General features: G+C 51.2%; 1 protein-coding gene across 1 annotated transcript; it reads left to right on the top strand.

Moving 5' to 3' along the window:
• The first annotated feature begins 1,453 nt into the window (after positions 1-1,453).
• On the top strand, positions 1,454-25,475 carry UHMK1 (U2AF homology motif kinase 1). Its single transcript, XM_079761359.1, has 8 exons — positions 1,454-1,863; positions 2,836-3,128; positions 3,700-3,891; positions 6,314-6,408; positions 14,629-14,705; positions 14,837-14,935; positions 17,227-17,315; positions 19,153-25,475. Exons 1-8 carry the CDS (start codon positions 1,596-1,598, stop codon positions 19,297-19,299), a joined length of 1,260 nt encoding a protein of 419 aa, XP_079617485.1. The 5' UTR covers positions 1,454-1,595; the 3' UTR covers positions 19,300-25,475.
• Positions 25,476-25,873: the final 398 nt, after the last annotated feature.

Genomic DNA, 25,873 nt, shown 5'->3' with positions numbered 1-25,873 from the left:
TGGGGTCCCTTGGCCTGGCTGGCAATTGAGGCCTATTGGGGGCGGGGCTAGTAAGCCAGCCGGGGTGAGGGGCAGAGGGAGGTTGGCTGTGGGAGCGCACTGACCACCAGGGGGCAGCTCCTGCGTTGAGCATCTTCCCTCTGCTGGTCAGTGCGCCTCATAGTGACTGGTCAACTGGTTGTTCAGGTGGTTGGGTACTGATGGTTGCTTAGGCTTTTATTTATATATACAGATATAGATAGATGTGAGAATCAAAGGAGAAGGTGTACGGAGGATTACATGAAACCCTCCATTTTTGGTAAATAATGGGGCAGGAGAAAGCAAAGTGGGGAAATTTCAAGTGTTAACGAAAAAAAACCATTGAAACCTGTAAAGAATTTTAGTGAGTTTATTTGAGCCAAACTGTTGACATATGCCGGGAAGCAGAACCTCAATGAATTGAGATAGTGCTCCGGAGAATGCAGGGTCACATCTGTATTTATACATTGAAATCAAAGGAAAGGGACGTAGGTGAGTTACATGAAATCCATTGGTGACAGACCAGGGAGGTGGGACAAAGCAAAGCGGGGAAACCTCTGGGATAGGGTGAAAAGTGAAATGATGGACATGTGCTTCTCTTACAGAGATGGATACAGGATACTTTAATGTAATTAACAGTTGACAATTAACTTGATAACAATAACAATGAGGGAATGTCCCGGTGCCATTTGTTGTGCCCTGAGGGGTCCGGGGTAAAAAGGAAGTTACAAGTTACCCAGACATCTCACAGATATGTTATCTTAGAGGCAAAAAGGCAAATGGGCTCAGTAAAGAAGATCTAAGTTGATCTTTTTCAGGGAAGATAACGGACTAGGACATGACTACCCACTATAACCTGTTTGTAGTTAAATATTTAATTTTCAAACCATCTTTTGTGGTTATTCCAGGTCTCTGAGTTTGCAAGACTGCCACACAGGCCTCCCCTGAGCTTGTCAGGTTAGCATGTGGCTCCTTTCGTCCACACAAGGATTGGGTGAAAAGCAAAACGAGGAGACACATACTTCTTTCACATGGGCGGGTAAGAATAGTGAACATCTACAGCTCAAGGAGACAGTATGTGGGGACGGGTAACAAGGGGACGGGGGCGGGCTGTGGTCCCCAGCTCTGGAGCCTGCAGTTGTGCCTTCCAGGGACCCAGAAAATGACTCTCACCTCTCAAAGGCGGGTTACCCGAGATGCACAGGCCGTGGAGGGGTCACTCAAGGTAAAGACTGACCTTTTTCAAAGAAGGTGCAGCGTAGGACCTGAGGACCTACTAGGACCTGCTTAGTTAGAAACTTACATCCAGAGCCTCTGGCCTCCATCCTGGGAACCAGGCCCGCCCAAGCGCCGGCTTCCTGCCGGCTTCCTTCCGGGCGGGCGCAGGCTCGACCTGGTCTCCGCTTCCGGCTTCCGGCTTCCGGCGGGCGGGCGCGCTTCCGGCTTCATGGCGACCTGAGCCGGGCGGCGCGCGGCGGGCCCCTCCCTGCGAGCGGCTGGAGGCGGCGGCGATGTGACCCGCGGGCGGCCTGCTGCCGGGCGTCGCGTCAGCTCCGTGTCGCCCTCGGTCCGCGCGGATGGCGGCGTCCGGCTGCGCGTGGGGCGCCGAGCCTCCGCGGTTCCTGGAGGCCTTCGGGCGGCTGTGGCAGGTGCAGAGCCGCCTGGGCAGCGGGTCGTCGGCGTCGGTGTACCGGGTGCGCTGCTGCGGCACCCCAGGCTCGCCCCCCGGCGCGCTCAAGCAGTTCCTGCCGCCCGGCGCCTCCGGGGCCGCCGCCTCGGCCGCCGAGTACGGCTTCCGCAAGGAGCGCGCGGCGCTGGAGCAGCTGCAGGGCCACCGCAACATCGGTAATGGCGCTGCGCCGGCTGCGGCCGCTGGGCGGGGGCGCGGAGGTCCCTTCCCGGGGACGGCGGCCGCGTCTTTGCTGGACCGTCCTGTGTTGCAAGGAAAGTTTTCCGCCATTGCATAGCGGTGAAAAACGGGAAATGCTTCTAGGGCTTGGGGCATCCCTGCTAACGCCCGTAGATGCCCCTCGGTCCGTATTGAGTCCGCGGGGAGCAATGACTCAGTGTTTCCCGACGTCCCGTGGAAGTGTGAGAGGTGCACTCTGTGCTTTTACAAAAGTCTGTGGTTCGGACGCCGAGTGGGAGATCTGAACCGATCACTGATGCTCGGCCTGTGCGAACGGCCCTGGCTGTCACTGCCCCCACAGAGCCTGAGCAGTTAGGGCTTTGCCTGCTCCATGTTTACTTCCTGGTGAGCATCGTTTGAAGACTGGCCTTTTTTATATTACCTTTTTGGAGAAGAATTTAACATTAGTGCGTGTGTTTTTAAGGCTGCATCTTGTCCATGCCCATGGTCTTTAAGAGTGAATTTTTTATTTTTTTGCAGTTTGTACAAACCTAAGGACTTGTTGAATCTGAAAGATTAGGTGCAAATGTCATCTTTAAAAGTCTCTTCTTTTAACATTGAGGTAATAGAGTGCTATTTTGGATCAAGAGTCAATCTTCAAATTTTGTTTTTTCACACTGCGACATTCATCTTAAGAGTAGTACTTAATATTTGGATTTTTACTTAAAATTTTTTTTTTTTTACTTTCAATCATTTTTGCTTGGTACCTTCAGTATTCACTGAGTGCTTAGTGAAATACAACTTGAATTATTGTGCCACATTTAATATCTTTGAATAGTAATCAGCTGCTGAAAGTAGTATTATCTTATTTTATTAAAATAACCCAATTACCCAAAAATCTTATTACCGTAGAAGCTTCCTTGCCAGAGTCTGATTTGTAAAGCATTACCATTTGTCTCTTTTCGTAGTCACTTTGTATGGAGTCTTTACAATCCATTTCTCTCCAAACGTGCCGTCTCGCTGCCTGCTGCTTGAGCTCCTGGACGTCAGCGTTTCAGAATTGCTCTTGTACTCCAGTCAGCAGGGCTGCTCCCTGTGGATGATACAGCACTGTGCCCGCGACGTGCTGGAGGCCCTCGCTTTCCTTCACCGGGAGGGTTATGTCCATGCAGACCTCAAACCGCGTAACATACTGTGGAGTGCAGAGAACGAATGTTTTAAACTCATTGACTTTGGACTTAGCTTCAAAGAAGGCAATCAAGTAAGAAATATGTTCTGTCCGCCCCCCCCCACCCCCCCATCAGAGTCTAAGCTAAATGTCTTTAAATAGCAGAGGTGGTTTAGTAGAGGCTTAAAAGGTAATTTCTAACTTCAGTGATGAAATTCCTGGGGATGAAGCAAATAAAATTTCCATTGCCAGCGTGGAAGAAAGGCCATATGTTTGGGTCAGGTCGGGGGAACTAGTGTTAGGAGTAATTCACCTGTAAAGTGCTATTTTATTCTTTGAGCATTTGGTTACTTGCTGAATTATTGGTGTCTGCAGTGTTGGGGCTCCTGGGAGAACACATGTGTGGGTTCTGGCAACCCCCCATTCATCTTGGTTTGTCAGCTCTTTGCACAGTGCCCTTATTTATTAGCAGTACCTAGCGGGCAGGAGACTACAGAAACCAGTCGCTGTCTGGAAATTATGCAGCTTGCCACCTATGAACTGAAGAATTAGGGCAGCCAAGGACTGATTGTTTTGCATTCAGTTGCCAGCAAATACAGTGTACAGGTGGGTGGGTGGATGGAAAGGGAGCAGTTTGTTCCAGGTTGTAATGTTTACTCTTTAGGATGTGAAGTATATTCAGACAGACGGGTATCGGGCTCCAGAAGCAGAACTTCAGAATTGCATGGCCCAGGCTGGCCTGCAGAGCGACACAGAGTGCACCTCGGCCGTTGACCTGTGGAGCCTCGGCATCATTTTACTGGAAATGTTCTCGGGCGTGAAACTGAAACACACCATCAGGTCTCAGGAGTGGAAGGTAACCGGCGCCAGTGCTTGTGCTCGGGGTCCCTGGGCCCAGTTTCAGACTCCGAGGCTTACGGGGATTCTTGGTGAGGACTGCCTCGCGCCCTCCATCCCCCACTTCCTGCGCGGTGGCTCCCGCAGCTGCTGCTCCTCCCGCAGCTGCCGGCGCTGCTCAGCATTTGCTCACTGAGCCTGGGCTTGGGCCTGGCGTGGAGTCAGTGCTGGAACGACGGCCTTTTCCTGAAGAAGCAAAGGGGTTTCTTTGTTTAGTAACTTGGTTATACTGCAGTGTACAGCAGTATGTTATCAGTTAAATGCTATTCTTTGCATTATGTTTACAGTTAATGCAGTTGAAGTATTTTAATGCACAGCCTCATTGAATTCTGACAATTCTGTGAGGATGGTCAGAGGGATGTTGGCTACTCTGTTCAAATCAACCAGAGACTCGGATGTGGAAAACCTCTGGCTCTGGGTCATACGATTGTCCTCCCCCCTCGGGCTTTGTCCCCTGTCACACACCTTCCTACTCGTCCACCATGTGTGCACTTTCCTGGTAGTGTGACTGCTGCTGACAGCATTGTTACTGTGGGAACAGGGACTGAGTTCCAAACCTCTGACTCAGGAGTGAATTTTCTGTGTGTTCACAAGTTAAGAATTAACCTCAATATGTCTTTAAACACATTCTGGGGCTTTAATGTTGTGATGATGTTAGTATCCTTCAGGCTAGAGATTTGGTAAATAGTACAATGTTTAGGAATTACTGGTTTTGATATTAAATATCTGATACTGAGTGTGTGGTTGTTGGGCCATTGGGAGTAGCAGCTCTTGGAAGGAATGTTTTAATCTAGTGGGTGTACCAACTGCTTACTTTTGGCCAAAAACATGCTGCCAGGCGAGAAAAGCCAGTATCACTCTTTGTCATTGGTGCTCCCCGCAGCCGGGAGGCCAGATACCTTCCCTGGTGTCAGTGCAGGTCAGTCCTCCCAGGGCTTCCACTGTCTGAGCCTTTGGACTGGTTCTACTTGGGTCAGAACCAATCAGAACTGGGCCACAGTCGGCTATTTTGTGGTGAAATTTGGAGGCATGATTTGTACTTAATGGAATCCCCAGTATTCACTTCCTGGATAAAAATATCATTACATATTTCATCACTTTCTCTGAAGGCAAAATTGCCAAGTGAGTGTGAGCGTAGGCTCTGAAGTGGTACGATGAGGTTCAGATCTTGCCTCTAGCTCTTACTAAGCTAGTTATTTAGGTTCACGAGACCATGCTTTACTTCCTGTAAAACGAAGGTAATCCTGTATAATAAAAGGCTAATATGCAAATAGACCGAATGGCGGAATGGCCAGTCGCTATGATGTGCACTGACGCTCAACACAGGAGCTGCCCCCTGGTGGTCAGTGCACTCCAACAGGGGGAGCACCACTCAGCCAAAAGGTGGTGGTGGGAGCCTCTCCCGCCTCCATGGCAGCGCTAAGGATGTCCGACTAAGCCATCAGTCGGACATCCCCCGAGGGCTCCTGGACTGCGAGAGGGTGCAGGCCAGGCTGAGGGACACCCCCCCCCCAGTACACGAATTTTGTGCACTGGGCCTCTAGTCCTATATAATAAAAGCCTAATATGCTAAGTGTCTGACCGTTCCACCAGTCGCTATGATGCGCACTGACCACCAGGGGGCAGACACTCTGTCCGGTAGGTTAGCTTGCTGCTGGGGTCCGGCTGATCGGGACTGGGCAAGACGGGCTGGGCATGCCCTGGAGCCCTCCTGCGGTCCCTCCCCAGCCCCAATTGTGCACCGGTGGAGTCCCTGGGCTGGCCTGCGCCCTCTAGCAAACTGGGACCCTTCGGGGGATGTCGGACATTCGGTTTTGACCTGATCCCCATAGGCCAGGCATATGTCTCATTAGAGTATTGGGGTTAAAAAAGAAATGCCTAGTTCTTAACATGTGTGTGCCTATGGGACATTTAGAAACTTTAGTGAACATGATGCTGTCAGGTCTTTTTACTTCCACGGTACTCAGAGAAATAGTATGCCCCACAAGGATTTAGAATGTGAATAATATAACAAATGCAGTTTTTAAATCGTGCCTTATTCTCCTGGATAATTTATTTTATTTCTATCTGAAACCAACTGCAGACACTCGTCACTGAGACACGGGCTCACCCAGCACACCTGCATTTTCTCACTTTGCGTTGAGCTGCATTCTCATGTGGTTACTTTGGTGTTTCTTTGCTTACTCACCCATCGGTTGGTGCTGGTAGCAGGCCAGGTGCTGAGGCTAGGACACGAATAATTCTGTACAAAATCTCTTAAGATCAGGAGCTCGAGGAAGAGGGGGTTTCTGTTGCGTTTGACTTAGCAGCTAGTGCCTGGTACGTCAGGAAATATTGACTGGATTAAATAACCAAAGGAAGACTCTTCTCCCTCGTTTTAGGCAAACAGTTCTGCTATCGTGGATCACATATTTGCCAGGAAAGCAGTGGTGAATGCTGCAATCCCAGCCTATCACCTGAGAGACCTTATCAAAAGGTGCGTCACTTTTACTTCAACTTTGCTATTCACTGAAGAAATTTAGTTATTATTTCTGGTTTGCTTGATCATGTAGTGTGCCGTGCTCAGCACGGCCAGGGGTGAACCTGAGGGGGAGCAGTGAAGGATTAACCTTTTGCACTCGGATGTCGAGTGTGACTTGACACGGTTAGATCGAGATTAAAATTACTCTTTGAATGTATCAATGATTTGAAATATAAAAAAAATCCAAATAAATAAGTTTGTATGAAAAGAAACTCCAGTTTTTTATTCTACTGCTGCGCTTTGTAAAATCTGGGGTATTTAAAAAATTAAATCCCGTGTAGAATAAAAGAATCGAGAAAAAAGCAAGCGAGTGCAAAGGGTTAAAGAAGACAGACAAGAGAATAAAGTTGGGGCTAGGTGGGATGCTGCTCTCAGATGGAGAGACAGTGCCACAGCCTGCAAGCTGAGTCTTTATTTTATAGCCAGACTAGTGACCCGGTGCACGAAATTCATGCATGTTAAAAGGGGATTAATTAGAGGAAATAATTTAATATTGCTATTTGCCCTTTCTCTATAATAGAAGTGTCAGAGATGAAAGAAAATTAGTAAAATGTATATGAAAACCTTCCTCCTGTCAGAGTCTGGGGCTCACCGTGGGACCCAGAGTCAAGTCCCCGCCCACCCACATGCACCTCAAAATTGCGTGAGACCCAGACCCGGCCAGCCACCCCCACCATTGGGCTAGATCCAGACCCGGATAGTCCCACCCTTGTCAAGCCCTGCCGGGCAGGGGACATAGCTTCAGGTCCCCCAGACCGGGGCGGGGGCGTGGGCGTGCCTTGAGGTCCTCCATCAAGCCCTGCCAGGTGGGGAACATGGCCTGAGATCCCCTGTCAAGCCCCGCTGAGTGGGGGGCATGGCCTGAGGTCCCTCGTCAAGCCCCGCCAGGCAGTGGGGTGCAGCCTCAGGTCCCCTGGCCTGGTGCTAGGGCGGAGGTGCAGTCTGAGGTCCCCTGGCCTGGTGCCGGGGTAGGGGGCGTGGCCTGAAGTCCCCTGTCAAGCCCCACCTGGTGGGGGGCGCGGCCTGAGGTCCCCCGGCCTGGTGCTGGGGTGGGGGGAGCAGCCTGAGGTCCCCTAGCCCAGCACCAGATTGGGAAGCGCACCTTGAGGTCCCCCGTCAAGCCCTGCCGGGTGGGGGAGGGCGTAGCCTCAGGTCCCTGCTGATTGCTCATTAAGGCTCCTTATGGGAACTTGGCCTCAGCTGTGGGTGCAGCCATCTTTGTGATGGAGTGATGGTTAATTAGCATATTCCCTCTTTATTAGATAGGATTCCATGAGATAAAGTAAGGGCGTGGTCAAGATGTTTACAATGTTCTCACAGGTTTGGAATCTACTCAATTACATGCACCTGATCAAGCTTTGTTTACTTGTTGCACCTCCCGCAGCCTACATCACTCAGCCACCTGGGACCACAGGTTCGGACCATAAGGTCAAGCTTACAGCCATAGCCTTTGGCTATAATTGTGCTGGGAGGGCTTTGCCCTCCAAGTTGGGACCTGCATGCGGCTTTGCCCTCCAAGTTGGGTGAGAGGACCATGCCCTCTCATTAGTCTGAGGCTTGAACCTGTCCAAACGCTGTAGTCGCTCTCCACGATGTAGAGGGTATTCTCCCTTAGAAATAAAACCTACTTGAAACCTTCTGTACAGGCCAGCTTCTTATGAGAAACCTAAGCGATCAAGTCTTTTACTAACTTTATTTTCAGAGGCACATTCTTTTGTTCATGAGGGGTCCTAGGGAGCAGGCCTTCCTGCAGCAGAAACGGGTGATGGGCCGAGTGTCTTTGTCCTCTTACAGCCCTGGCTGTTGTATGTACTTAAAGAGAGTCTTTATAAACTTGAAGACTAAGTTTGTTTTGGACTACCAAAAAGAGCGTTCAGGTGAGGTCATTATGTATTATACTTTAAACATTACCATTGAAAACTGTGGAACAGAACAGTGTTTCTGATTCCTGAGTAGATCCAATCACAATAGATATATTAAAATAAGAAATAATGTGTATTATCAAATCGTTGATTTTTCATAGTTCTAGCACTTATGTCCAGAAATGAATAAAATAGTATGCTGCAAAAGGGTGGGTCTCCTGATCAAGTCATCGTATTATTGTTTGGAATATTGATCCTATAAATCTTCCAGTTAGGTGTTTGTGGATTTTGTTTGTTTGTTTGTTTGTTTTTACTTTGTAATAATTATAGATTCACAGGAACTTGAGGTCTGCCCTTCAGCTAGTTTCCCCCAGTGGTAACTTCTTTCATACCTGTCATGCAGGATCAGACCAGAAATGGATGTTATAATCCATGGACTTGCTTCCATGTACCAGCTTTTCTTGTGAGACAAATTAAGTTTAAATAGCAGTTAGTAGATTAGTATCTGATGTCTGACATCATATGTTGCATTTTACCTTGAAAAGAAGCAGTGTAATGCCCTAGCTGGTTTGGCTCAGTGGATAGAGCGTTGGCCTGCGGACTGAAGGGTCTCAGGTTCGATTCCAGTCAAGGGCACATGCCTGGGTTGCGGGCTCGATCCCCAGTAGGGAGCATGCAGGAAGAAGCCAATCTCGGATTCTCATCATTAATGTTTCTCTCTCTCCTTCTCTCTTTCTCTCTGAAATCAATAAAAATATATATGTGTATGTGTGTGTGTGTATGTATGTATGTATCCTATCTAACAATAGAGTAACATGTAAATTACCATCACTCCGCTACCCCCACGATTGGGCCGCGGGAGGCTGGGGGGCGGGACTCGGGGTGGCCTATCTGGCCATTGAGAGGCACGGATCCGCTGCCACTGAGGGGGGCTACCCTGCTGTTGAGAGGCGCAGGGGGCGGGACTCCCGCCCCCTGTGCCTCTCCACGGCCAGATCCGCGGCCACTGAGGGGGCCTGCCGCGGACACCCAGCTGCGCCTCTCAACGGCAGGGTAGCCAGGTGTCCGCGGCAGCCCTCCTCAGCGGCCGTTGAGAGGCGCAGGGGGCGGGACTCAACAGCACGGTAGCCCCCCTCTCAACAGCAGGGTAGCCCCCCTCAGCGGCCGCGGACCATCAAAAGCGTGGGAGCTGGGTGCCTGTCTGCTCCGGCACCAGCAGACAGGCACCCAGCTCCACCGCGAAAAGCGAAAGCGTGTAGGGGACCTACACATGCATGATTCAATCATGCACTGGACCTCTAGTATATATATAAAGCAGTGTAAGATTATAGTATAACTAGAGGCCCGGTGCACGAAATTCGTGCACGGAGGGGGGTTGTCCCTCAGCCCAGCCTGTACCCTCTCCAATCTGGGATCCCTCTCACAATCCAGGACTGCTGGCTCCCAACTGCTTGCCTGCCTGCCTTCCTGATTGCCCCTAACCGCTTCTGCCTGCCAGCCTGATCACCCCCTAACCACTCTGCTGCCAGCCTGTTTGCCCCCAACTTCCCTCCTCTGCCAGCCTGGTTACCCCTAACTGCCCTCTCCTGCAGGGTTGATCACCTCCAACTGCCCTCCCTTGCAGGCCTGGTCCTTCTCAACTGCCCTCCCTTGCAGGCCAGGTGCCTCCCAACTGCCCTCTCCTGCTGGCCATCTTGTGGTGGCCATCTTTTGTCCACATGGGGGCAGGATCTTTGACCACATGGGGGCAGCTATATTGTGTGTTGCAGTGATGATCAATCTGCATATTACTCTTTTATTAGATAGGATAGAGGCCTGGTACAGGGGTGGGGGCCAGCTGGTTTGCCCTGAAGGGCGTCTCGGATCAGGTGGGGGTTCCCTTGGGGCATGGGGCGGCCTGAGCGAGGGGCCTGTGGTGGTTTGCAGGCGGGCCACACCCCCTGGCAACGCAAGCGGAGGCCCTGGTATCTGGAATTTATTTTCCTTCTACAATTGAAACTTTGTAGCCTGCAGCAGAGCCAAGCCTGGGGCTCCCTCCGAGGCTGGCAGCCATTTGTGTTGGGGTTATAATTGAAACTTTGTTGCCTTAAGTGGGTGGGCCTGGCCAGGGTGTGCAGAAAGTTTTGCTTCCCCTTTTGCCGGCGGCAAGCCTGGCCTGCTCTCTCAAGCTCCATTCTGCCACCATTTGTTTACCTTCTATAATTGAAACTTTGTAGCTTGAGTGGAGGCTTAGGCCTGGCAAGGGCAGGCGGAAAGCTTGGCTTCCTCTGTTACCTAGGAAACCTTGCTCTCTGTGGCTGTAGCCATCTTGGTTTGGGTTAATTTGCATGCTTGCTCTGATTGGATGGTGGGCGTGGCTTGTGGGTGTGTCGGAGGTATGGTCAATTTGCATATTTGTCTATTATTAGATAGGATGGATTCTGTACTGCTGAAACTGATATAATATTGTACACCAACTATAATTTTTTTAAAATGGGAAAAATTACATAATGGACTAGAGGCCCCATGCACAAAATTTGTGCAACGGGGGTAGGGGGGTGTCCTTCAGCCCGGCCTGAACCCTCTCCAATCTGGGACCCCTTGGGGGCAGTCGGACATCCCTCACAATCTGGGACTGCTGGCTCCTAACCACTCGCCTGCTTGCCTGCCTGATTGCCCCCTAACCGCTCCCCTGCCAGCCTGATTGACGCCTAACTGCTCCCCTGCCGGCCTGATCACCTCCAACTTCCCTCCCCTGCTGGCCCGATTGCCCCCAACTGCCCTCCCCTGGCAGCCCAGTGGCCCCCAACTGCCCTCCCCTGGTGGCCCAATGGCCCCCAACTGCCTTCCCCTGCCGCCTTGATCTCCCACAACTGCCCTCCCCTGCCGGCCATCTTGTGGTGGCCATCTTGTGACGACGTGAGGGCCGCCATCTTATGGCGGCATCATGTGAGGGCATGACGCCACCTAGGCTTTTATTATATAGGATAGGACTAGAGGCCCGGTGCATAAAAATTCATGCACTGGAGGGGGTGTCCCTCAGCCCGGCTTGCCCCCTCTCACAGTCCGGGAGCCCTCAGGGGCTGGAGGCAACCTGGCGATCAGAGGAAGGTGACGTCCCCATCACACCTCTGCTGCTGCCACTGCCGGCAGTACAAGCCTCAGCCGGCCCTGGTTACCTGAGCCTTGGGTGGCTCTGGGCGGCTGGGCAGCCGCCATCCGAGGCTTGCCTGCGCTTTGGGCCGGCCTTGGCGGGCTGAGTGTGGGTCTGGCTGCACTGTGAACCTGCCACTGCTGCCCCCTCCCCTCACCTCCCCAGATGGGGCTGAAAGGACTGGGGTAATCCGGTGGGGCTGAGGGGACTGGACGCTGCCATCTTGTGGCTATGGGCGCCACCATCTTAGTGACGGAACGATGGTCAATTTCCATATTCCCTCTTTATTAGATAGGATTCTTGCTTATAAGTCAGATCATCTAAGTTCTAGTATTGACTGCGTTTTTTTAAATTATACAACTAATACTAAATTTGGAAGCTACAGAAAATTGTGATGAGGAAAATAAAATTGTACACCCCTCTAGTGTTAGCAGTTGGTGCATTTCTTTGCAGTGTTTTCTTGTGTACTTGGTTATGTGTCCAGGTGTGGTTATTTGAACTTCTCTGTGGAATTACACAGACACTGAGAACAAACGTGCAGCTCAGTGGGTCCCTAGGAATCACTTTGTCCACCGTTTAGGTTAAGAAACAGCTTCGAGGTCGCTCGCAAGTCCCAGGTCTCCATCCAAGCCTCTTCCTCTCCCCCAAAGTAACCACTGCCCTGACTTCATGCTAATTACCTCCTCGTTTCATTGCCATTAATAACCAAAGTGTGCATCCTTAAACACTGTGGTTAGAGTTCTTCTAAGAAGCAGTCCCTTTAAAATCTGACTGAATCTAAAAAGTCTGTTTCTGTCTCCTACCCCCGCTGTGTTTCTGTTGAACAGCTTGGGCTGTTGGCTCCGTGCAGGTGCCCACAGTCTGAACTTGCAGGTTGTGTTGTGTGGTGTAGTTTAGCACAGTTCTCTGTTTCTTGTAAATTGGTGGTTGTATCTAGAGGGTTTGAATTTTAAAGTAATTTTTGGCGGGACTGTAGTTGGCATGGTGCTCTTTACAGGGAGGCACCTGGTCACCTGTCAGTTCTCATTGTCTAGATCTTTGTTAGGGGTGTTCTCATCTGTCATCTGTTCTTCCCATGGTAACCAAACAACAGGGAAATGCTTGATTCTCTTGTTTTCGTAATGTGGCAGTGCCCTGTCATCCACAAAGGGATCATGCCTTCTTTGGAACTTAAAAGTATCATTATTAACGAGTGGGTTTAAATACAGCTGATGTGTATTTGCAGTCTTCTCCTCATCGGAGCTGTGCCCTGTCTGAGGGACGGGAGCCTCTGCAGGGGGGCTCTGGCGTACCTCGTCATCATGTTCTGACAACTTCCTTGCTGTGACAGGCTGTTCCCAGTCACCTCTTACATGTCCTGCCCAGATCTGGAAGTAGCCATTTCTCCAGGAAGCATGGTTTCTTTTAATAGGGAGTGGTATTTTAAAATCACAGTCTGGGTATTAGGTAAACTCATTGGTACTGGGTGGTGTCGTGTCTAGGTCTTGTAAGGGGACAGAGGTCATACTGATAGTTATGTTTAAATGCAGGACAACCAATGATGTCTTTGTTTTACATCTCTATCTCCTTTCTTCTGGGTCAACAGTTCTGGCTCTAAGCACAGAGGGGATGCAGAATTAGAATGTGTCTTAACCACTCATTTGCTTTGTGAACTAATGGAATCGCTCAAACAGCCTCGGCACAAGGACAGCCATTATTCTCGGAGCGGTTGCTGGAAGCGCTCTGTGTGCCGGGCTTTCCCGTCCTCCCCCCATGGCAGCAGCAGTTGTATCTGCACCAGCAGGTCACATGGCCACTGTGTCCTGTCCTCTCTGCTCTGACACTGGCCTCTGGGACTTGTTGGCTCTGTTGGGTTAGTCTTTTCTCTGGCTCGCCAGGTCAGCTGGTGCTTTTCTGTGCTGCCTTCCACAAAGGTGCCAGTGGTGGGAGTCTCGCCACGGGAAGTTTTGCCCCTTGCCTCTGTATTTTGGTGTTTATCGAGGTCACCTAGTTTTGTTGTAGAAGTTGTCCATCAAGTTGTCATTGCTATCAAGTTGCTCAATTTTTGACAACATTCAAAAACCACCTCACCACTATCCTTTTTATTTGTATTATTCAATCTGTTTAGCATTCCTTTCACTTAACGTTATAAAGTGTGGATCACTTTCTCGTGTATTTATTAACCTAAACAAAAACATTTTAAGTTGAAACATATTGTGCCCTAGGTTTGTATCATGATTTATTGAACCATCCTATCTAATAAAGAGGGAATATGCTAATTGACCATCACTTCATCACAAAAGATGGCTGCACCCACAGCTGAGGCCAAATTCCCATAAGGAGCCTTAACGAGCAATCAGCAGGGACCTGAGGCTACGCCCTCCCCCACCCCCGTGGGGCTTGACAGGGGACCTCAGGCCATGCCCCCCACCCAGCGGGGCTTGACGGGGGACCTCAAGGTGCACCCCCAGTGCTGGGTCGGGAGAACTTAGGCCATGCCCCCGCCCAGCAGGGCTTGATGGGGGACCTGAGGCTGCACCCCCCCGCCCCCCGTCTGACGGGGCTTGACGGGGGACCTCAGGCCATACCCCCAACCCAGTGGGGCTTGACAGGGGATCTCAGGCCGTGTCCCCACCTGATGGGGCTTGATGGAGGACCTCAAGGCACACTCCCCGCCCCAATCTGGGCTGGGGGACCTCAGGCCATGCGCCCCCCCCACATCCTGGCGCTGGGCCAGGGGACCTGAGGCTACATCCCCTGCCCGGCAGGGCTTGACAAGGGTGGGACTGACCGGGTCTGGATCTAGCCTAATGTGGGGAGGGGGGGGGGGGGGCGGCGTGGGCCAGGTCTGGGTCTCACGTGATTTTGAGGTGCATGTGGGTGGGCAGGGACTTGACTCTGAGTCCCGTGGTGTGCCCCAGGAGGAAGGTTTTCATATACATTTTACTAATTTTTTTTCATCTCTGACACTTATATTATAGAGAAGGGGAAAAGAGCAATATTAAATTATTTCCTCTAATTAATCCCCTTTTAATGTGCATGAATTTCGTGCACTAGGTCACTAGTTTGTTTATCAATAGCATCTCCGTTTTCACAGAGAAAGGATTCAGTAGTCACACTCGGGATCAGTGCTGTGGTGCACCAGTTTTGTCGTCTTCAGTGTTAGCATTTCCAGGAGACTGATGATGCTCTGTGTTTCAGCATGCTGCACGAGGACCCGGGCCAGAGGGCGCCTGCTGACGTGGCTCTGTGCAGCCCCTTCTTCAGCATTCCCTTTGGTAAGTTGTGCATGGCTTTATTCCTTTCTGGGGTTGTTTGAACTAATGTATATTTCCAAGCTCCCCTGCCTGGTGTTCATCGATTTATTTGGGGAGCTTACATCTGACAATGTCTTAACAAACCCCAACAGCCCCTCACATCGAAGACCTGGTGATGCTCCCCACCCCGGTGCTGAGGCTGCTCAATGTGCTGGACGGTGACTACCTCGAGAGTGAGGAGGGGTACGAAGGTCAGTGCTACCTCCGCTGGGTGTTCACATCTTCCTTAAGAGGTCTGCTGGGGACATCTCTCCCCAGGATTCTCCGAGCTTCCGCGTCTGTACAGTGAGGATATTGAATTCTGTGACTTAAAATGCTCTTATTTTCTGGTTCCCGTTATAGAGTATGTCCCCCCGAGAGTTCATGTAGCAAAGCCCTCTTCCCCAATGTGATAGTATTTGGAATTGGAGCCAGTTTTGGTAAATCTGAAGGCAGGTGACATGCAGCGGGCAGAGCATGAGTGACTGTGGGCGTCTCGGCAGAGCTGCACCTGAGCCCGTCAGGAGTTGGCTGAGGCTGAGGGTGAGAAGCAGCCAGAGACCTGGCTAAGGGCAGGTGTGGCGTGTTCAGAGAGTGGCCAGCTGTTTGGTGTGGCTGCATCGTAGGATATTTATTGGGGAGCAGTCAGTTTGCTGTGTTGAAGGACTTGAATTTTATCCCCGAGGTCGCAGCCTTGGAACATAAGCTTGCACAGAGCTTTGGGTCAGGCCCAGAGCGCTCCCTGTCCATTGGTGAATGAGGCAGGAGCCATTACAGATGTCAAGGAGGAGGGCCTCAGACTTACGCTTCCGTACAAGCATTCTGGAAGCACAGTGGTGAGGGGCTAACCAGAGCCAGACTCAAAATGTCATTTTCTTTGTGGACAGCCAGACCATTGCAGGCAGGGCTAAGTTACCACCTGTTTCCTGGAAAGTAATCATTTGACAACCCTGGGCTTTGCTTAGTTATCTGACGAATGAAACAAAGATAATTTATTTGAACCTGTGACGGTTGTTAGTACCTGTAGCCTCGACTTTTCAGGACGCCTCCTCTGAAAGGATGGCCATGCCCTCAGCTTTGCTTTAGTCAGGCCCTAAGGGTGCACTGGTTCTGAACGTTAATGTTTGAATGTAGATACTGAGTCTTAGTGTTTAAGAGTCTCTCCTGAACGCCTTTGTTTTGATTAGAAGGTCATCGTTAGATTACATTAAATTAGTTTTAGGTGAGTTTGCTTAGTTATCGTGTGTGGGAATAGTCTTGTCATCTTGGTGTGGTTGGTTAAGGAAGTGAGGTTCAAATCTTCCTCTTTAGACCAAAATTCTCAATCAAGTGAAGACTAAAATATTAAAAAGCAAAACAAAACATAAGACAAAGTAAGGGAAGGAATAGCACAGGGCTGGAAGGAAAAGGAGGGGGGGAAGGAAGACAGGTGGGAATAAAAGCAAAAAATTAAAAGTTATGGGAGATTTTTAAAAATAATACTCCTGGAGCAGGAAAGGCCTCTTACAAGTTGATTACAAAACTCAGAAACAGTGAAATGGTAATGCAACAGATTTACCCTGACAAACCACCATGAGAAAGATTAAGGCAAGTACAATCTAAGAAAAAATAGACACAGCTCTTATCAGACAGAGGCCCTGTGAACCCACCCAGGGGACAGTGGGCGGAGGACACAGACGGTCTCCAGGAAAGCATGTGCCCGGGCATCTCACCCATAGGTTTGTTCTCGGTTACTGAAATGCTCATTAAAGCCATACTGTGGTGTCTGTGACCATCCTATTAACAGTGGGGAAGTATTTGATGACCCTCTGTGGGGTAAGTATGGAGGTCACTGCAGAGTGTTCACGTCGGGAAACTTTGAAATGTGATGCTAACAGAATCAATTAATTCAGACCACGTGACCTACAGTTCCATTTCTAGGAAGGCAACTTAGAAATACACAAATGAAATGAGACCTGTGCCAGCTTATCTATTATAGATTGTTTGGATGTTGTTTGAATGTAGATATTAATCTGCTTTGAGCAGTAGGAGGCATATTAGAGACTTGATCAACCATTCAGGAGGTGAAATATCACAGTACAAAAACGAGAAATTTCATGTAATGATTTTGAAAGATCTTGAAGATTCAGTGTTTTAATAAAGGGCAAGAGTGGAATTTTTCACTTAAAGACATGATCATATTTGCTTGTATGAGCTTATGTTTATGGAAGAGATGGTCATGCTTGTTGACTTCAGGGAGGGGCCGGAATGGAAGTTGGGAAGGAGGAGGAGGACTGCTATTTCCAGATTTTGGATTTTGAATCATTCGGATGTATTAGCTATTCAAAGTGTTAAAATATAAAAAGAAAACTTTTAAATGTATTGAATTTATACTTAAGCTTAATTTTCAAAGCTATAGAAAGCGATCTTATACTTAAATACGGATTGCTGAGTTCTTTGATGGTTACATGTTTTGAATATGGGCCTTGTTAATTGCATGGCGTGGCTGTGCGTGGGCACGCAGATGCCGTGGAGGACGTGCGGGAGGAGTGCCAGAAGTACGGGCCGGTGGTGTCGCTGCTGGTTCCCAAGGAGAGCCCCGGCCGCGGACAGGTGAGCGGCGCCCGGAGTTCGCTCCGGCGTTTTAGTTCTGTAGGAAATGGAGACAGAAACGGTGTAGAGGTTATGAAGTTTTCATTAAAGTATTACTCTGCTTTTGAGCCATTGTAAACGGTGACACCAACAGAATCATGGGCAACTCTGGGTCAGGTTCAGTACAAAAATACTTTGGCCCGATTTTGTTCTCATTAAGTAGAGTTAGAAAACCATTTAGGTTATGTTCTGATTATAACAGAACTACCATCCATCTGAGTTCCAGTCTCAGTGTGACTAGCTTTGTGGCAATTCTTAGTTTTTTTTATCTATAAAATGTTTGGGCTAAACCTAGGATCACAGAGTTTTCTTTAGAAACTGTGGTTTTAAATTAAATTATATGGCAAAGAAGATAGGAGAATTCTTTCTTCTGTCTGTAGTATTTTTATTTTCTGGAAAACAGAATATTGTTTTACCATCTCATTTTCCAGACTTGACACCTTTGAAAACATGCTCTGGGAGTTCCTGTTGGGGCTGCCTAGTGCATGGGGCTGCCTAGTGCATGGGGCTGCCTAGTGCATGGGGCTGCCTAGTGCATGGGGGGTGCCTAGTGCATGGGGCTGCCTAGTACATGGGGGGTGCCTAGTGCATGGGGCTGCCTAGTGCATGGGGCTGCCTAGTGCATGGGGCTGCCTAGTGCATGGGGCTGCCTAGTGCATGGGGGGTGCCTAGTGCATGGGGCTGCCTAGTGCATGGGGCTGCCTAGTGCATGGGGGGTGCCTAGTGCATGGGGGGTGCCTAGTGCATGGGGCTGCCTAGTGCATGGGGCTGCCTAGTGCATGGGGGGTGCCTAGTGCATGGGGCTGCCTAGTGCATGGGGCTGCCTAGTGCATGGGGCTGCCTAGTGCATGGGGCTGCCTAGTGCATGGGGGGTGCCTAGTGCATGGGGGGTGCCTAGTGCATGGGGGGTGCCTAGTGCATGGGGCTGCCTAGTGCATGGGGGGTGCCTAGTGCATGGGGGGTGCCTAGTGCATGGGGGGTGCCTAGTGCATGGGGCTGCCTAGTGCATGGGGGGTGCCTAGTGCATGGGGCTGCCTAGTGCATGGGGCTGCCTAGTGCATGGGGCTGCCTAGTGCATGGGGGGTGCCTAGTGCATGGGGCTGCCTAGTGCATGGGGGGTGCCTAGTGCATGGGGCTGCCTAGTGCATGGGGGGTGCCTAGTGCATGGGGCTGCCTATTACATGGGGCTGCCTAGTGCATGGGGCTGCCTATTACATGGGGCTGCCTAGTGCATGGGGGCATCTAATGCATGGGGCTGCCTAGTGCATGGGGCTGCCTAGTGCATGGGGCTGCCTAGTGCATGGGGGCTGCCTAGTGCATGGGGGCATCTAATGCATGGGGCTGCCTAGTGCATGGGGCTGCCTAGTACATGGGGCTGCCTAGTACATGGGGCTGCCTAGTACATGGGGCTGCCTAGTGCATGGGGGCATCTAATGCATGGGGCTGCCTAGTACATGGGGGCTGCCTATTACATGGGGCTGCCTAGTACATGGGGGGTGTCTAGTGCGTGGGGGGTGCCTAGTGCGTGGGGGGTGCCTAGTGCATGGAGGAGGAGGCATATTAGAGACTTGATCAATATCAAGCTCCTCTCTCTGTGGACTGGGCAAGGGGCTGTATGTTGTCACCCGACTGGTCTTTGTTGGATTTTCTGAATTGACTGAGATCTAAGGGAGCATCCTAAATCTTGCTGCTCAAAAATGTGGTCCACGGACCAACAGAATCTGGTGGCCACGTGGGGCCTCGGTGCAGTGCCCCCGAGACCCTGGTGGGAACGAGGCCATGTGTTCTGTCTCCACAGGTCTTCGTCGAGTACGCGAACGCTGGGGACTCCAAAGCTGCTCAGAAGCTGCTGACGGGAAGGAGGTTCGATGGGAAGTTTGTCGTGGCTACGTTCTACCCGCTGAGTGCCTACAAGAGGGGGTACCTGTACCAAACCTTGCTTTAATCAGCAACCTTGGGAGATGCCTGTGTCTCCTCTTCCACTCCCTGGGTCATTATATTCCACCCAAATGCAGGAGCACGCCTTCCCGTTGGGACACCTTGTACATTTGTTTCACCTGCTCATGGGCGGCTGTTGCTCAAGCACTGACTGCACTGCAGACACGGGCCCCCGCGCAGGACGGGCCTCTCCCCACCCCAGGAGGGCCCTGCTGCGTGCAGCCTCGACACTCGTTATTGCATGTGATCCTGAGTCAGGAGTGCCGGGCCGTGCCCAGGGCGCATGGACACGCCGTTGGAGGGTGATGTCTCCTGCACAGCACTCCTGTGTCGTCCATGTCCTTGGCGGGCACTGGGAGCTCCGTGACGTTACCTCCTTGTCCACACTGAGTTACCATCGGTCCAGAAGTCCTGTAGCGCGAATATTCCTTTAAGGAGCCTGCAGTGAGCCTGGCTACAGGCTTTTAAATTGAGGCTTTTAAGCTGGAAAGCTGAGGCTTGATGTTGCACAACCTGACGTCTGGCGTGTGCTCGCGTGAGTGCAAGTGGGAGAGTGAGAGAAAACCTGGGTTGGTCCTTTTCCTGTGAGTCCTGTGAGCTGATCCCGTCCACACCACCCCATTCCCTACACATCATACCTGTAACGTTCAGGATGTCAGCTTTTTTGAGAGTTGGCCTGTCTGATAGAAGGTAAATGAGAAACATTCCTGGGAGGCTCAGAACAAGTGAGTCTAGTCTGGGTTCCATTGAAATCTCTTAATTTAATGGTTGGATCAGAGGGGAAGTTCTGCCTCGAGCGGCTGCCTCATTCCATCTGCGTTAGACCCGGGTGAGCCCATCTCTGTTGAATCTCGTGATCACTGCTAGCTCCCTCAGAATGTTCTCCCTGCATGGCGGGAAACTGCAGTGGTCAGAAAGAAAAAACTCCATGTTCGGTGAAAGGAGAAGAAGAAACAGCAGGCACAGGGTGGGTGACGGGGTCTTCTGTCCTGCTGCTCCTCATTCCCTGCTCCCTCCTTCCCTGGTGGAGCCAGAGCCGCGCCCCCGGGGTCTGGTTTGGGAGTCAGGAGAGTGAAGGAAGGTGAGGCTGCCCAGGTGGGGTTGGGAACGAAGGACAACTGCACTGAGATCGGGGACACGGGGTCACGGGCTTCCTGTCACTTGAGATTGTCTTTAAGGATTTAAACTTAGGAAACCTTTATAAAGCACTGATTACACAAAAAGTAGTAGTGTACAGAGTATGACTTTTTTTGTTTCTTTCCTAAATGAAATTGCTATTTATTTATTTTCCCTAAGGAACGTTCTTGTGTATCTTTCCCACTGGAGCTGTGCAGGCCACCGGGAGCCCCAGTGCAGCTCAAACTTCAGAGGGGGCGTTGTGTGACCTGTGTAGCAGTGACTGCTCCATAGTTCAGTTACTTAGTTACCAAGTGGTCTAGACTCTTTCTTAGTGTGCGCTCTGGAGCCCAGCTGTCTTAGTGTGCGCTCTGGAGCCCAGCTGTCTTAGTGTGCGCTCTGGAGCCCAGCTGTCTTAGTGTGCGCTCTGGAGCCCAGCTGTCTTAGTGTGCGCTCTGGAGCCCAGCTGTCTTAGTGTGCGCTCTGGAGCCCAGCTGTCTTAGTGTGCGCTCTGGAGCCCAGCTGTCTTAGTGTGCGCTCTGGAGCCCAGCTGTCTTAGTGTGCGCTCTGGAGCCCAGCTGTCTTAGTGTGCGCTCTGGAGCCCAGCTGTCTTAGTGTGCGCTCTGGAGCCCAGCTGTCTTAGTGTGCGCTCTGGAGCCCAGCTGTCTTAGTGTGCGCTCTGGAGCCCAGCTGTCTTAGTGTGCGCTCTGGAGCCCAGTTGTCTTAGTGTGCGCTCTGGAGCCCAGTTTCCTTAGTGTGTGCTCTGGAGCGCAGTTTCCTTAGTGTGCGCTCTGGAGCCCAGTTTCCTTAGTGTGCGCTCTGGTGCAGAATCGCAAAGGCTGCGGCCTGGTCCCGGGGGAAGTCAGCAGGTCAGTACGGCCCTTCCCTTGGGAGGAGGAACTCTTCCCTGTGCCCTTGCAGAGGCCGACTAGCGGTTTGATTTCAAATACTAATTCAAGAGAATGAAACCCGTATGGTGGGGACCTAAGCGGCCCTAAGACATCGATGTTTGTGCGGGTGGTAGCTTCCCTGGTGATGAAAAGCCTGGTCCTTCTGTACGTGCTGATGAACACAGTACAAGTGAATTCTTTTCGAGGGCAAGCATTCTAGGTGAGCACTGAACCTCGCATTCCCCGGTCCCGACCACAAAACCCAAATCCTTAGAATCAACGCTGCAGCGGCTTCAGGCAGTGGCTGCTGATTCCGCACTGCGCCCACGGCGCTCCTCAGTTCTTGTCTCAGTGCTGTGCATGCAAACATGTATGTGGTGGTTAACACGCGTGCCACTACAGAAGATGCTGGCTAGGTTATAAGGGAGCTGAGGGAGTACTTGGTGAGCCTAAGTACCATTTATTGATTTAAATATTTTGTATTAAAGCCACAAAATTGAAAAAAGATGCCTCCTATGCTTTAAGTTATTTCCTAGCTCTTAGCCCATTACTACCAAAGACATTTGTATTCTTCTCTTCTCACAGGATCAGAAATTCAGTCTTAGTATCTTCTTAAATCGCAACCAAATATTTTCAAAAATGCCCTTTTCATGATTCTTTTAGGGTGAAATATATGCACAAATTTAGATCCTTTGAAATTATTAAAAACCTTTCTTTTTGAAAGGTGCGGGGTCATGTCACTTAACCCCGACCCTTTTGGGAAAATTTGATCTCAGGTAGTTTTTCTTTGCTGAATTAGCATCTGTGCTTCCTTCCTTCTCCGTGCCCCCCCCCCCCCCCCCAGTTGCTTCTTCATTGTTCATGGTTTCAAGGTGCATTTTTGCCCAAAGACCTGTAACTTGGTTCTTCTATGGCGTTGTTTGGCGAGAGGTGTTGGAGGTTGGCAGGTAGCGCTTTCCCAGCTTGGAAGCGTCGGTAAGAAGAGGAGAACCAGGCTGCGCTCCCTGAAGGAGACTAGAGACTCCTGCAGTGGAGGCTGCCTGTGGGCCTGGTGTCCCCTTGAGTCTGTCCTCCCTGTACCCTGAGAGCTCCCTCTGCTGGGCCCCCATCGAAGCTGCGCCCTACACCGTGGTCCTGGAGCACACACTGCCAGCTGCGGGCATGCTGGCTTTCATTCATTGTAAAGGTCCATTGTGCTGGGTTTATATTTGACCTTTGAGCAAGTTTACTTTAAGGAATGCTGCCAGGAACATTGCTGCGAGTGGAGGAGACCGCCTGCCCGAGGCAGTTTCCTCTGATACCCGGCTTTCACCTGCTAGCACTGGCCACCTCTCCGGAGGCACGGCCGCCCTGGCTCAGGGCTGGAGTTACTGACCACATGCAGGCCCCTGACCCTTGGGCATCAGACTGTTTGTAGGTCTTACTTTTCACTTCCAGTGGTAGGCCCGTCTTACAGAATTTCTGCTACCAGTTACACCTGGCAGGGAGACGTTGTTTTTGGTAGTTTAATGAAAACCAACACCATTGTAAGTGATAGTAACTGTAACAGTTTGTTTCCGGGTGAGAGAGTGGGGGAGACTCTTGCTCAGGAACCGAGGCTGGCATGCTGGATACGGCTGTGGCTGTTCGGCGGGGTGGGGGGCCGGGGGAGGCACAGGTGGGATCACTTAGTCTGCAGGTGAGCAGGTGTCAGAGGGTTAAGCAAGTGCCTTGTTCCTGGAAACACTGACACTCATTGGGCCGGAAGCTCCCCAGGTGGTGACAGTGAGTGGCACCCCTGGCTTTTCCCTGGAATAACCTTTGGGTGGAGTCACAGTAAAAAGTCCACAATTCCCCTGGTTTACCTTTTTGTGTGTGTGTAACCCTATTCATGTTTAATTCCCCCCATATTACACTTGCTAGAAAGCCAGAGCTCCCGGGTGGATCTGATTCTTCCTTGGGTCTAGTTCCATGTCTCCATTAGGCTCCCCAGTCCGACCCCGCTGGCTCTGATGCAGTTCATGTAGCTCTTGTCAAGGGGGCACCTCCAGACCAGCCTGGGAGGCATCTTTCTCAAGGTGCTCAGGGAACCCCCTTCGCCTCCAGAGGGTCGTCTTACCATGTGAGTCTGACTCGCTGGCTTTCTCAGTGATCTCCTCACGGAGCCCGCTGAGCCTCGCAGCGTCGGGACAGCAGCATTTCTCGGCAGCAAGGGCACACGGAATCTCAGTCTCTGCAGCACCAGCGCTCCAGCGAGGGCTTTGCTGATGGGTCAGCTCCATTCCCCTGCCAGGTGCCCCGTCTGTTATCTCCTGTTTTGTCTTTTGACTTGTTTAAATTGCACAGTGACCAGTAGATTCACAATGGTGCACGGTGGACAAGTGCTGTGAATATTTAAAAAGGCAGAGCAGTTTTAACTGTTTCTGCTGCAAGTTCATAGGAGCCGTGGTCTAAAGAAAACGGCCGTGGGAGCCAGAGCCCGGAGGCTCCCTGTTCTGCAGGGGACAGGCGCGGCCTGTGCGCTCTCACAGGAAGTTGGCGCCGGCTTCCTGCAGCTCAGCGCCGTGGCTGTCCCGGCACTGCTGCGGTGACTGATGTTTTCAGTTTGCTTTACTTGTGCTTGTTGGAGAGTTGTCCGAACCGTGACAGATGTGTGTGTGGCACCGTGAATGCTGGCATTCCTGGGGAACTTCTGCCTGCGTGGTCCTTCCCACCGGTGCAGCGGCTGGGCGGCGCGTGTCCTAGGGACCCCGGAGCACCCCAGCCACACGTGCTTGATGAGGGGTTTCAGCACTTTCACTTCAAGGCAAAGGGAAGCATTCTGTCTTACTTGCCTTATGACCATTAATCCTCGTGCAGGAAAGAGCTTATTTTGTTAATGAAAATAAGTCACATTTGGAATAAAAAGAAAAACCCAAACTGAATAGTTAATTCTTCTGTTCCCTTTTGGGAAACCTGTGTAAACACTAGAGCCGTTTGTTATCAGAAACTTGGATTGTCGGCAAGAGAATTATTTGTAGGCACTTTCGTGCCCCAGTTTGGAATTGTCGTCTGCTGCTAGGTGATCCCCAGAATAGTGCGCTGTCAGGACGCAGAGCTGGCGGGCCGGTCTGGTGTGCTCTGCAGCGGTTACTGTGCTGCGTGGGCTCCAGAGCCGCCGTGGAAGAGCCGGAAGAGCAAGGTAAGAGGCAGCAACAGTGACGAGGGCACAGCTGCTTCCTGGCCGGCGTCAGTGACCTTCCATGGAATGTGGACAGAGGTGTCTTCTTTCGGGTCCCGGTTTGGGACCTGGAGCATAGCCCGTTACCTTTCTGCACATTCCTCTATGGTTCACCCAGAACATTCTTTTACGCGTGTCTGGAACCAGGTTGGCTGCCTCGTTCAGTTTGTCCTCATTTTTAAAATAAATATTTGGAGTCCAGCTCTTGTAAGCCAGGGATAGACTGCCCCGGGGCGGCCAGTCCCACGCTCCCCTGCGGGTGGGGGGGGCAGGGAGCAGTGTTTGCTCATCAGGAGAAAGCTGAGCCGCACGCCGCACACCTGCTTGCAGGGCCGAGCGCCCACCTTCCCGCGGGAAAATCTGAGGTCCCCTGACCGTCCTGTGCTCTCCACAGCGTGCCGTCGGGGTGGGAGGGCTTCCCCAGCGAGGCCATGGGTCACCCTCGGCCACTCGGGAAGCGGTGCTCGCGGTGTGTGCCTGCTGCAGCAGCCTGCTGTGCTCCCTCAGCGCGGCATCGCTGGGTATTGGATGAGAAGGCCTGGCTGGAAAACAGGCGACACCCTGGAAGCTTGTGGAGGGCCCTCGCCGAGAGCTGCCGGAAAACGGCGCGGTGGTTCCGGGCCGGGTCTCTGTTCCTGGCCACGTCTGTCTGTGAGTTGTTTTTCATGACGGAGTGGGACTGAATGTCGCTGGGATCGGTGCCGAGAAGTTACTTTCTCAGATCCTACATCGAGTTCTACTCGAGTCTTTTAACCTGTTTTCTTGCTGAATAGCAGAGCCTTCATTTTCCACTTTCCTGCGGACCGGAGATCGGGCTCTGTTGCCGTTGAGTGTATTGTGTGTAGTTTTTGCTGACAGCTTTGTGAACACAATTGCCTTGTTCAGTTTTGTTGTAAACTGACGCACCATGAGATGCACTGTTGATATGCTTCCTGATGTTTGTTTGACAAGGGTGGTAAAATAAAGCTTAAAAATAAAGGAATGGCTTCGTTATTCAACTCTTTCTGTATTTAGTGTGAGTATTCACGTTAGGTTCTTTCTTTGGACTCTAAAGATACAGCACATTGTTTCTGTGAAAGATTATGTGGCCTTCAAGTAAAGAAATCGGTTTTTTAATTCCTTCTCCTGCGTAACATTGTGACTTGAAGAACCGCAGTCCTCGGTCCCTTCGCAGCGTGAGCGCCCTGCCCTGCACCTGCTGAGCGGACGCCGGTCGGTCACACGGGCTGGGGCCTGCTCTCTCTTCTCACTTCCACAGCAGGTGGGGACGGGCGGGGCTGCAGCGCGTGGCCGCTCAGTGCTTCCACGGCGCGTCCCATAGCTGCATGTGTACTTTATAATGTGTGGGATGTAACATGTGATGTCCATGTGTGTGC

Source organism: Cnephaeus nilssonii, assembly GCF_951640355.1.
Source record: "Cnephaeus nilssonii genome assembly, chromosome: 21".
Classification (NCBI taxonomy): Eukaryota; Metazoa; Chordata; class Mammalia; order Chiroptera; family Vespertilionidae; genus Cnephaeus; species Cnephaeus nilssonii.
This window is presented reverse-complemented; position numbering and strand designations above follow the sequence as displayed.

Coding starts and splice junctions, on each gene's coding strand:
- UHMK1 (XM_079761359.1), top strand. CDS start 1,596: ATGGCGGCGTCCGGCTGCGCGTGGGGCGCCGAGCCTCCGCGGTTCCTG. Junction 1,864..2,835: donor GCAGGGCCACCGCAACATCG/GTAATGGCGCTG, acceptor CTCTTTTCGTAG/TCACTTTGTATGGAGTCTTT. Junction 6,409..14,628: donor CTGAGAGACCTTATCAAAAG/GTGCGTCACTTT, acceptor TCTGTGTTTCAG/CATGCTGCACGAGGACCCGG.